The sequence below is a fragment of the Bactrocera tryoni genome, chromosome 3 (assembly GCF_016617805.1).
Source record: "Bactrocera tryoni isolate S06 chromosome 3, CSIRO_BtryS06_freeze2, whole genome shotgun sequence".
Classification (NCBI taxonomy): Eukaryota; Metazoa; Arthropoda; class Insecta; order Diptera; family Tephritidae; genus Bactrocera; species Bactrocera tryoni.
The window spans coordinates 56,171,203-56,184,288 of record NC_052501.1 but is presented as its reverse complement, the minus strand read 5'-3'; the positions used below and the strand labels follow the sequence as shown (position 1 = coordinate 56,184,288).

Sequence of the window (13,086 nt, the reverse complement as noted above, 5' to 3'; positions counted from 1 at the left end):
GATAAAATATATTCACGAAATTTGGCATGAGTTCTTGTTCATAGAAATAATGTAATATCGAAAGTTGTTCAGATCGGCTTACTATAGCATATATAGTAACTGCCATACAAACTGGACACATAGTTACTAAAAGAAATGCACCTGTGAACGGTATATTAGCTTCGGTGCAGCCGAAGGTAACGATTTTTCTTGTTTTACCTTTGTTGGTTCCTCTAAATGGGTGGTTTTGTTCTTTTTTGGAGGAGTTTGTCTTTTCGGCTGTTTTTCTTCGCAAGGTCTTTTAGGAGTTATTTCCGTTGTTGCGGGCATATTTAGGATATTTCGTCTTGCTTCCTTGCTCTTTTGGTACTCCTCTAAGGCTTTTTCATACATCTTTGTTAAATTGCCAACGAGGTCCCTAAGGTTATTGTTGTTCGCTGTGGTGTACGCTTCATATCTATCAACTTCTTGATTTCTTCACCATGCTCAGTCATGTGGTCGCCGCAAGGTTTTACCGCCTTCGCTCGCGGCATGTTTTCTTGCAGCGCTGGTGGCGACTATCTTGATCGCGTTGGTTTTTCTAAGCATCTTTATGGGAGATCTTCTAAGTCGCGAAGACCGCTTAAATGGATATATTTCCATTACTGGTGTCCTTTGGGAGTCAGTTCCTGGCACTTTGGTATTATTCGGATCTCTTGCGTTTCCCGCGTCGTTTCCCAGTATAGTAGCATAGATGTTCCTGCTACTGTTGCTGTTACTTCTGCTATCATTTGTATTGTTTGTATTGTTTTTTCATGTAAAATTTCTTGCGGCCAACGCACACTCCTTGACCAGAGCCCGAAGGGGCTGGTTACTGATGGACACCGCGGCTAACACCTCGACAGAGCAGGCTCACATCACCCTATCCATCTCGACAGCTCTCTGCTGAAAAGATTTAAAGGGACTCCCAGTGTGCCGCGATGTACATCGATCAAAAAAAAAACTTTAACAGCCGCACCTGACATGATGAATAGACGCTGACCAGGAAGCCGTTCATTGTGAGTCCGTCGCGCCTGGATTTTTGTATTACCCACCATGCCCATGCATGATGGGGGAGCACACCTATTTTTGAGAGGCGGTATCTGCTCGTCTCTATCGCAGGGGTTTCATCAGCTTAGCTGGGTTTATACCACAACCTTCACTTCTGCCTCTCCTCGTCGGGTGTTGCTTATTCGTCATAACTTATTCCGTAACTAACCTGCTACTACCGGCCGTCCGGCTATCCGCGACCTGCCGACCACCCCGATAGCTTAGAGCTCAGTTGAAAAGTCTGGACCCACTGAGAACCAAGACCAACGGGTTATATGTGCGCGAGTTAAGGAATGTATTCCTTATAATAGTAACAAACATCAAAACAACCTTTTGTTTCAGTAAACTGAATGCAGAAACAACCTTGAGTTCGAACAATTGAAATGCACTATCACTACAAGAAACAATTCTAAACAAACAAGTATCAAAATAACATTGAGTTTGAATAGCACAACAACCTTATCTTAAAACAAAGCAAATGTTTTTAAGCAAACAATATATATGTATGTAAACAAACCTAAACAAATAATATAATCTGTACCTTAACAAAGTATCAACTAGTAATAAGTAAACATACTAGTTAGTATAAATAGAAGTAAGAAACATGTAATAAGTTAGTCTTAAGAGTATAAATAAAGAGTACACATTTCGGTGCAGCTCAAAATATAGGCTATGTTCGTAAATGCCAGAGAACTGCAAAACTCACTTTTTCCTTGAATCAGCTCATACGCAAAAGTTTCTATTCAAGTCCAATCACTGAGCGAAACACAGCGTTGAGTAAAAATCAGCTCATGTTGCCGAATGGCTCATTCGCGTACAATGTGAGCCTTCGGTCCGAAATGCTTTGCTCACGTTTGCTCACTTCACGAAATATTTAGCTCATGCTCGCTCACTTTACGAAATGTTTAGCTCACTTTCGCTCAGTGATTGGAATCGAATAGAAACTTTTGCGTATGAGCTGATTTAAGGAAAAAGTGAGTTTTGCAGTTCTCTGGTATGTATATAGTTTTTGTATGCTTTGTTCGCGATCAGCTTATGTGTCACATGCATTGCACTAAGAATTTGGTACACAACTTATATTTTAGGATGTATTTGTCATCCCGTCGATATGGAGCAAGAAGATATTATAGAAAAAATACGTAAAAACGCCTACACATTGTCAGGCCGACATAAGGGAAGGAGCCATGTTTGGAATATATTATCTGAAATTATTAAAGAGGATGACACTATTTGGAATGGATTTACATATATACTGCCAATCCTGTAACAATATTTTAAAATATTTGCCAAAAAAATCTTCAAATTTAAACAGACATAAGTATGTATGTAAGTGCTGCAAATCGCTTAAGGAGACGGCGCTTTTATTCAAGCACAGTGAGTTTATTCATATGCGTTGAGTTTGCTCATACCCATTGAGTTTGCTCATAGGCGTTGAGTTTGCTCTTTTGTGTTTTTGTTTTCATTCAACACGATCATTGTTGAGCCGAATGAGCGAACGCTTGAGTAGAGCTGTTTCAACACGAGCGTGAATAAACTCAGCAAGCAAACGAATTTACCGCAATTGAGCTGAATTTAGCTCAGTAGCGAAAACATTCACGAATGCCATTTCGAGCGCTTGAGCCGAATGTGCTGATAGTTCGGGTATTGATCGTGCATGAACATTTATGCGCTCAACGGAAGCCGTTCTCTGGTAAATGCATCATGACGCGCATCATGACGATTGCATAACAAACAGAATGTTCAGAAATGCCAATATTGCAGCACTGCAATAATCAAGCGTTCAAAAAGACAACACTTCTATCAGCTGTCACTCATAATTTCTATCAAAAAATTGTTTACTGCATTTAACTACGATGTCTGACGAAAAGTAAGTGCAAAACTGTTTTATTTTAATTTTTGTATTGAAATTTAGTTAAATTATGTTAATAATAATTGTATAAATTATTATTTTTAAATTTTTAGTGAAAATCTCAGTAATGCGGAGACACAGTTATTGCTAAGAGTACGGTTGAATATGGAGGACGAGTTTAAATCGGGTAGAAGGAAAAAAAAAGTATTGTGGAAGAAAGTTGTGACCGAATTTAAAAATGTTAATGAAAACAATAAAAATTAAAATGAAGTTCATCAGAAAAAGTAATAAAAAAATTTTTCAAATAAAGGAAGGTGAGGTAAAGTAAATTTTTTATGATGAAAACAGAGTGGTAAAATAGTTTCTTCTATCGATTCCATTGATATCATCTGAATCAACACGGCGAATGGGGGAATCTTGAATTCCTTCGATTTCATTGTTGGTTTCCATATCGGCATGTGTTATTGTATCGTTAATATGTTCAAAATAACCTCCTTTATTTATGATAAAATTGTGTAAGATAGCGCAAGCGAGTATTACATTAGATGTACATTTAATGCTCGAAGCTTCAATATAATTTAAAATTTTAAACTGTTTCTTAAAAATCCCGAAAGTTTGTTCTATAAAAACTTTGTCTTTTAAAAGACAAACATTTGTACCTACAAATTTTTCTTTTTGACTTCAATACCCTTCTTTTTCTTAAATTTAAAGAAAATCTATCATTTCTTTGCTCACAAATTTCGTCTAGTGTTAGATTCGGCAAAATTTCCATTTTAGTATTATACGCGTTCAAAAATGCAAACAAATGTATCTGCAAATTCTCAAAAATTGTATAAGAAGTATCAAACATCAAACTTGCAGTGTTACTACTGTTGCTTATGCTGCAAGTCATGATGCATTTACGAACATAGCCATTACTTACTCATTTTTACTTATGGTAAAAATTAACTCGCCCATTGATCTGCAAGTTCATACATCTAGATATACTTATATGTACATATATTTGTATACATTGCCGAACAAATAATGAGCAAGCATACAAACATATGTACATCTGCGTACACAAGTGAATATGTCACCAATAAAAAATTGAAATATTGTTTTACAAAAACAGCAATCAATATGGCGCCAAATTGCTGAAGCCTAAATGTAGTAAATTTTACAACAAAAACATTTCCATTCATAAACGCAGACCATTCAACAAGCGACCTCGCTTCATTCATAAAAAACAGACGCAGTAATATCTCCCGAGCATGTCTTTGCCTACAATCGTCTTTTCGCGACGATGGCAAAAGCTAAAAATCATAAATTGAACAACTTTCTGATGTTCTTCTGGAAGACAAAACTGACAACCTCGCAAACTCACAAAGCACAGGAAAAACACAGACAAGTGGCAACATTGCTCTTGTCGATTTAAAATATTTTACAATTGAGCGGCAATAGAAGCGGTGATAATCGGCTATCGTTTGTTATAGCGTGGACAGCGAAAAATGGTGTCAAAAGTTGAGCCCGTGATAAAAACGCAGAAATCCGCCATCTTTTTTTGTTTTCATTTGAACAAAGTTGCCATTGCTCAATAGGAATATATAGTTTTGTACAGATCTAAGTTTTCAATTACAATTTTTTATAAGATAAAATATCAAAACTGAAAACAAAAAATAGTTTATATATTTATAAATAATAGCATACGACTCTGATTTTGAGTTAGTTTAAGAAAATTTCAAACATATTTAAGACAACGTTTATAATTACTACAGTATATCGAAATTGGCAACCCTGCGTTGTGAGAGAGCGATCAGCTGACACGTTTCTACGCCAAAAAACCAAATGCCGTGGAAATCTACGGCATCCTAAGGCAAAGCGGAAGGGAGTAGCGTTTTTCGCTGATCACTTACATTGCGCTCCCATAAGATAGGTCGTATCAGCTGACACGGGCCACGGGTTTACATTGTTGGCTGATCACGCTATTAGTTTCTTTCAGCACAGCTCGGATTTTCTACTAACAACACAATTTTGTGACGCTTTGACGCCGCGTCAGTTCTTCGACACATTGACTTTTTGACAACGCGTGAATTTCGGCCATTGGTTGTCCGTGACAACGAAGATGCGAAAGATGCGTGCGACACTTGTTATTATGAATGTTTATACATATGTACAGCATATGTATGTAGCTCGCATTTGCTTTCGTAAACATACTGACAAATGTGTCAAAGAAATAATATACATACATATGTATGTATGTATGTATATGCCATAGAAATTCTTTTGCTACAAATGTGGAAATGATAACGAAATAATGCGAATATGCATACATATGTATGTATGTATGTCTTGAAGGTCATTAATTTTTTTGAACAAATGAAAGGAATGACCCAAGTCGTGTTTATATGAGCACATTTAAGTTCATTTGGCACATCTTCATTTCGTAATTTGTTTAAAATTATTTGCTATCTAATTTTTCCCGATTGTGTAAAAAATTTAAAAATATTACCATTTTTCGGAAAAAATGGTGCATATGATACAAAATAATCGCGCATATGTATGTACATATGTGATTTTGTATATTTTTTCTTCAAAGCATCTTATTCATTCTCGGTGAAATGAGTGGTTTTACATAAGTACATGCATTTCTACCAGAGAACAGCCTCATTTCTGCTAAATAGCAGCGAGAATGGTGAATTCTTTACTTCAACCAGAGAACATAAAACATAGAGAATTCAATTCAATTTGCACCTTCTCTATGTTTTTATGTTCTCTGCATCAATCATCAGAATTCAATTTGCACCTTCTCTATGTCTTTATGTTCTCTGGTGCAGAGGCTTTTTAAGAGCATGAGAATTCTCTATATTATACATATGTTTGACTAAAATCACCGTAATTTATAAAAATCTCTTGACGAATCCCATAATTGTGCCGAAATAGCTCAGTTGGGAGAGCGTTAGACTGAAGATCTAAAGGTCCCCGGTTCAATCCCGGGTTTCGGCATTCAAAGAATTTTTTTAAATTTTGTTCCTTAGAAGTTGGGTGGTTATTATGCCAAGCTTTTTTTCGTTTTAACCCTTTCGGGACGGAGTTTTATTTGAAAACCGGAAATAGTCTCAACAAAAATTTCTGCTCATACTGAAAGATTGGGCTAAAAAATTATGTCCTGCATACTCAGAAATCCTAAAATCGTCCTTTTATCCTGGGACATATAATCCCAATAAACATTTACTGTGGGATATAAAATCCCAATAAGAGTTTTTGACGACTGTTGTAAATTTGAGAAATAAATAAAATCTTAGAAAAATAGCTATATTGTAATGGAATTTCATATTTATTTGAGTTATTATTAAGATAATTTTAATATAATGTGATGTAACTATTAATTTAATTTGTGGAAGAGTTCAAAACATTTGTAGCACAACGCGTTGTTACAGCCAGAGCAGATCATTTTAGTTCGCTTTTTGATTCCAAGTGAAGTGCAGCGGACGCAGCGGCAACGCTTCTCTTGCTCCACGTCGTTTAGGAGTTCTTCCTCCCTGTCGACGAGGCATTGTCTCACGCCTTTTATTTCCTTCGAAAATCATTGCTTCAGCAAGGTGCACAAGAAAGTCTTTTAGTAATAACTTTTGCTTCTTATGTTCAGTATAAACAATCCATGAATTTGTGCCCTAATTATTAGTAGCTTGAAAAACACCTTTTTCCACCACTTTTGAGATTTGCGATTGAAATCATAAACGGTTGTCTTTTGGTCGGCCAATCGACCCCACCCATAATTTTGTTATAGTCACCGATACATTTAGGGCATTTAATTTTCTTCTTCAATCCGTCTTTTTGCTTCCTCTCAACGTCTACAAGCGATGGCTCATGACAATTCGGAGCTAAGAGGACTTCTTTTGAATCCATCCATCGGGCTGCCAAAATGCCACCAGAGCTGATTTGAAGCTGACTTTCTCCTCTTGCCAACTTTCCGACAAATTTAGGTGTATTCTTTCTGTTTTGCATGTATGTCCCAAGTGCGGGATATGGGATAGTTTCTAACAGTTTAATTGAGTTAAACAAACTTCCTTCTCACGAATTGAAGAAACCAATTTCAAAACGACTTTTTCTCCAAGAGTGGTAGGTACAGCCTGTACAGCGTTTGCTTCCTTACCAGTATAAAGATTAAGATCGTAAGCGTATCCTGTCCTTGAGTCACATCGCATCCAAATTTTGATTCCGCACTTTATTGGTTTCATTGGCATATATTGCTTCATACTTGATCTACCTTTGAATTTTACCATGCACTCGTCAGTAGACTGAAATGAACTTTCACTTCGAGCAGCTGCAAATGTTTGTTTCAGACATTGCACAACATCGGAGATATAATAATCTCTGTAACTGTCGGCGGGCTTACTGCAGTCATTAAAATATAACTTCGACGACAATAATAAATAGCGATCTCGTGATAAACACCTTTTTATAGCTGAATTTCCCATCGATGGATTTTTGCTCCTTCAGAGATGGCAACTTATTATAATGCATCATCAATGAAACGCCCAGAAATACCAAAAATTCATTAGCATCGGTTAAATTTCGCTTTGACTGAGCCCGACGATTCATAGCTGTCAGACGCTGATTAGTACATTCAGTAATTCGAATGCACTTTGAACTCGGTGCAATCGTGAGTAAAATCAAAAAGGATTTTGCAGTCTCTCTCTTAGTTGGGATTTCATACTTTGGATTAAAGTTCTGAGAATCGTCCGCAGCAACATTTACCCACTGGGCAACTGGCAGTATATCGTCGTTTATTTTTGTGGGCTTATCCGCCCCATTGATGTTATCGTCAGTTTCTGATGCAGGTTCAGTGCTCTCGGAACTCCCAAGCAAATATTCACTCCCAGAGTCCTCAAAATCAACGTCCGAGTCTGACTCTTCAGACATACTACGCTCAATATCCTCCTGAGTTAGATACCTTTTCGTCCTCTAAAAAACATATTGGGACAAGAAATCCCACGTAAAAACCTTATTGGGATTATATGTATGTCCCAATTCTATAAAATGAACTCTAACTTACCCTATAACAGAAAAAAACATCACTAAACAATTAAATGTAACAAACCGAAAACTTTTTTATGCAAACAAATGCAAATTTTGTTGATCACGCTTTTATTTCGACCGATTTCAGCAAATTAGTGAAGAAAACTGATCAAATTTCACGTATATTGCGAAATACTTTGTCATGTGGCGTCTACGCGCTGAAATTTACCGCTATCTTTTTCTTTACAATTAAAAATATTCACTTAAATCTGTCTGTGGTACTAATTATATAGGCAATCGCATGCACAGTAAAGAAAATACGAAAGTTAGAAATTTGGTGGGATGTATTATCCCAGTAGTCCCGAAAGGGTTAATGTAAGTGAATATTCGATGACCAATTGATGTAGGTAAAAAGATAAATAATAAATATACTTAAGTTACCATCACAACAATATATCACTTATGGCTCCGTAAACGGTCACGAATTATGCTATTGTAACAACTAAGAAAGTTGTCACTTTCTCCTTTTGAGAATTCCCGCCAATTTACGACTTGAGTAGCTTAATAAAAAAACTCTTTTTTTTATACAATTCATGTTTGTAGTACATTTATTGTACCGTTATAATATATTATTTCGCGCATATAAAATGTATATGTATCAAAAGTGCAGTTTTTCTAAAACCCTTGTTTCAGTATCTTAGTCAATTTTTATGCTATAATTAATGTTCACATTAAGTTAATGCATGTAGTTGAGCTTTCATAACTTACAAATACATAAAAAAGTATGCGGTAAACATTAAAGTACGTACTTCTTATTGAAAGACTAAAAAAAAAGTTAAAAAAAAAATAACACACAAGTAAAAAGAAACATAAATAATAATACATACTTAAAGAAAAAATACAATAATAATAAAATTTATATTTTTTCGCTTTCTATTATATAAACATTAAAAATAATTTTCATTTTATAAGCATATTATATATGTAAGTGGTACAGTTCGAATATAAATGCATAAATTATTTTTGAATTAATAAAAAAATAACATAATTGAAATTGTAAATACATTTAAAATTAAGCAGATATGTACAAATCTCGTCTAATTAGTAAACGTTTTATTACATTTTTCCAAAAAACATATATTCAAAATCACACAGAATTTTAAATAATCGAGAATAACAATTCTTATACAAACAAAAAAATATGTAAATAAACGAAACATTTAAATAATAATTCATTAAGTCTTCTAAAAATTGCAAGCGTTTTAAGTGGATAACATAAAAAAGAGGCATACAAAATAAAATAAAACTTCATACTTTCTACACCACCAGCTTGCCACTCAACGCTTAAAGCATGCAATTCGAGTTGAGTTGAAATGGCGCGAGGTCCTTGGTTATCGCCAGTGGCGCGCCATCACATGTCATCTTATGCGCCAGCGCCGCCAAATTGCGTGCGTCATCTTGACCGGAGTGTGGACGCCCCTCAAATGTGAGCCCGACATGCGTTATGGCATCGGCAAAGTTTAACGGCTTATATTTGTACCACGCCCGGAAAACGGCACGTAAATCGATCCACTGATCGAAATAGGAAGGTTTCTTCAGCCTTTTCCGCTGACACTCTTTCGCCAAGCAAATACCGAAATCCCAATCGGTCCAGGTGACAAACGCGCAATTGCCAGTCATTTTATCCTTGGACATTTTCGGCAGTTGTAAATTTCGTGCGCGTAATTCTTTGCGCAGCCATTCTTGGAACATCATGATGGCCGTTTGTAATGGCATGCCATTATCGACCATTTGTTGTTTGATGCCAGTAAGTTCGATGCAGTAAGCGCTCAGCTTCGGCGATTCAATTGGCATGACATATTTATGGAATTCGGCTTCAATTTTACCTGTCTGCACATTCACCAAAATAGCGGGGAATTCTACAAAGATATAAGTATTGTCAAAGCAAACCATAAAAAAATTTTATATATGGTATGCTACCTATTACTTCGGACTCACGCCATTGTGGTGGAGCTTGATCCGCCCAGCAGGTTGCTTCAAAATCGATGCAAATTAGATATTTGTAACGTTGAGTTGATAATTGCGACTTATTTCGCTTATTTAAGTAACTGAATGCATTGTTCTTGTCAGCACCGTTCTCTTCATATATAGTTTCAACAAGGCCTAGTTGCCTGCAAGACGGAAATAAATTTCAATTTAATTACAAAATCAGTAGGCAGTTATTTAACTATAAAATTATGCATACAGTATAATTCTCAAATTCTTAACATTTTTTATAAAAATAGTAATAAAATGTTTTCGTTGCCTACATTTGTCTACTTTTTGCCATAGCACACCACCATCGGCTTTTGCCGCAACACAAAACCATTGGTTTCCGCTAACGCTTTTGCCATCATTACAGCTGCATCTGCTTCACTCAGTCCATGGAATGTCACAAAGGCTTGTCCTTTCATGCGTCCCTGTTGCATCACTTTGATTTGAATGTTATCAGCTGCTACAAAACGCGCGTAGAGCTGTTTTAGATCCTCTTCGCTGACATCTTTAGCAAGATTCTTTATATACAATTTATTACTAGGTGCACCTATTTGGTAATTCTTATAAATAGGGAGCGCCTGCAATTGTTCTAGTGAAAGTCGTGTTGCACTTAGATCTGAGGGAAGCACAAAGGGCTCTAAAGGTCGCGTACTTTGTTGGTGTTGTATTTTTACTGCGATTTTGCTTTTTTTACTAAACGAATCTGACTGTTCAAATACGTTTTGAGGCACATTTTTGCTGGCGCTACCGATGCTCTCCACATGCTTTTGTTTTCGCAGTGTTGTTTGCAATAGCTGGCGCGCTTTTTTTTTAAATTGCGCTTCAAGCTCTTCAGCTGCTTTGCGTTTCAACTGCATTTGCATTGATGTACGTGGATAGTTTGATTTGGCATCATCTTCCTCGGAAGATTCCAATTCGGATTCCGATTTTTCATCAACCACTTTAGTTGCTTCAGGTAATACTTCAGAAATTTCACTGACTGCCACTGCTTCCTCCATAGTTTGCGTGCTTACATCACGTGGCCAAAGTTTGCTTAAACACATACCTGCCGATTTAGCGCCAAAAGGTGGTTCCAAATTCATGCGGTTCATCAGATGCAGCACTTGTGTGTAAAAACGTGTGTTACTCATTAAAGCAATACTTATGGCATCTAGTATATCTGGTGTAATACGTGGATAAGCATATTTAAGATAAGGTGGTGGCGGCTGTACAAAATTTAATTTAGCATCACAAGCAAAGAGCTGCGACACGTACTTGCTGATTTGTGGCAATGCCGTCTCATTGCTTGGATGTAGTTTAGTCTGCGTCGCTTTGCTAGAGGTCGTCGTTTTCGCAATATTAGTATTTGCAACAGGTTTCACATTTTTGCGAAAGAATGTTACATTCAGCTGTTTGCCAGGCTTAACTTCCAACTGCTGCAACTGCTTCAAAACGGTTTGAGCCGCCTGTTCATTCTCGTAGGTGAGGAGCACCCGTCGGCGGCCAAATGGTTTCACTTCCTTCGCTGCCGATGGTAATATCGATGTTATATCGCTTATGAATATTGGTATATTCTTTACTATAAGTGTAGATTCAGAAGCACTCATACTTATTTTTATTAATATTAAATATTAAGGCGACTTTGCCAAAGAACAAAGAAATATGTAAATATATGTAAGTATATCAAGCGAATCAGCTGCGACTCAGGGTTGTATGTGTTTACTGAAGATTATGGAGAAAGTGTAGTAGCAACTAAGGCCACTCATTTAATTTCTCTTTTGTAAGAGAAAAATAAATATTTAAGGGATAAGTTACAATTCTCAAAAGTAACAACAGTAACGCTCTGAACACATAGAGAGCGACAGACTTTATTAAAATTCACACGTTCTTATGGACACAGTTATTGAAGCGCTGAAGACATAGAGAGCGACAGACTGCAAACTACATCTGTCAAATATTAAAATACACACGTTCTTATGAGCAGTGTTATTTTGATAGCTGCACGACTACACGACTGCAGGCCGACAGTTGTCGCTCTCGCTAACTTCAATTTAATCCTATATTTGCCAACGACAGTAGGACGACAGTAGAGTTGACAGTAGAATGGAAGATAGAGAGATGAGGTAGAGTGGTGATGCCACTAATATGTAAAATGTAAAATTATTCACAGCTCTAACAAACTTGAAGTTACTTTACAAATAAAAGCATAAAATAGCTCTAGTATAGCTCTATTATATCATTTGTAATAACAATTGATAATTTAAAGCAAAAATATTTACCTATTTACTTATTTTTTGCATAAAAAATTTCACTTTGAACAAAATATTAAAATTTCATTGAAGTGAAAGGAATTAGTATGGCCACAACAAAATTGTGTACATACAAAATGGACAACTGCGTTGTTTTGTGTACATGCCGGCCATTGTGTTGTTGTTGCTACTCAAAATGTACATGTAGTAAGATGAACAACGACGTTTCCAGTTCACTGTCGTGCTGCTGCAGTCCGTCGCAGTCATTGTGTTCACCACTTGAGACAGCTGCATAACTACATAACTGTATCGATTAGAACGTGTGTATTTTAATATTTGACAGATTAAGCTTGAAGTCTGTAGCTCTCTATGTGTTCAGAGCGTAAATGTAAAATTTAATTATGTTCTTATGATAATGTAAATGAGTTTTCAAAATTAATATAAAAAAATCTAAAAAAATATTATTTGTTTGGTTTATTTTTAAGGAATACGCACATACGCATATATTTTTGCTATAAATATTCATCAAAAATTATTCAAATCGTACGTAAGCAAATATGTATACATACATACATATGTACATATGTATACACCTACGTGATAGGCAAGTATGTCCTTAAACTTAGATAAGTATACATACTTACATATGTACATATGTACATACTATATGTATGTTTGCAAGAATTTTAATTTTACTATATTGGCATTTTTTCAAAATTAAAACTTTATCTCTTCTATTACTACACGTGTGAATAATTTGAATTTTATTGAAATCAATAGCTAATTAAATTAAATAACACAATCGTTTGCTATTAATAACACTGGTCAACAAATTTGTAATTTTTTTGTCACATGAAAAATTATATCAAATTTGAATATACTAGAGCCACCAAATAATAATATATCAATGAAAAAAAATGTACACAT

General features: G+C 35.7%; 1 protein-coding gene and 1 non-coding gene across 7 annotated transcripts in view; one reads left to right on the top strand and one right to left on the bottom strand.

The window, feature by feature from the left end:
• Positions 1–5,808: 5,808 nt before the first annotated feature.
• Positions 5,809–5,881, top strand: Trnaf-gaa. The gene has a single exon. It is a non-coding gene; the product is annotated as a tRNA-Phe (tRNA).
• A 3,082-nt stretch (positions 5,882–8,963) lies between these two features.
• Positions 8,964–13,086, bottom strand: part of LOC120771751 (ERI1 exoribonuclease 2-like) — a 29,766-nt gene continuing 25,643 nt past the window's right edge. For 4 of the 6 annotated variants that reach the window (XM_040099928.1, XM_040099929.1, XM_040099926.1 and 1 more), the window contains 2 exons: positions 9,878–10,068; positions 8,966–9,816 (listed from right to left, as the gene is read on the bottom strand). In XM_040099928.1, the coding sequence (XP_039955862.1) occupies positions 9,242–9,816; positions 9,878–10,068 (766 nt within the window). In that variant the 3' untranslated portion in view covers positions 8,966–9,241. Of the gene's footprint in view, positions 9,817–9,877; positions 10,069–10,206; positions 11,637–13,086 lie in introns of those variants that run through there. The other 2 variants (XM_040099925.1, XM_040099924.1) reach the window with 2 other exon arrangements.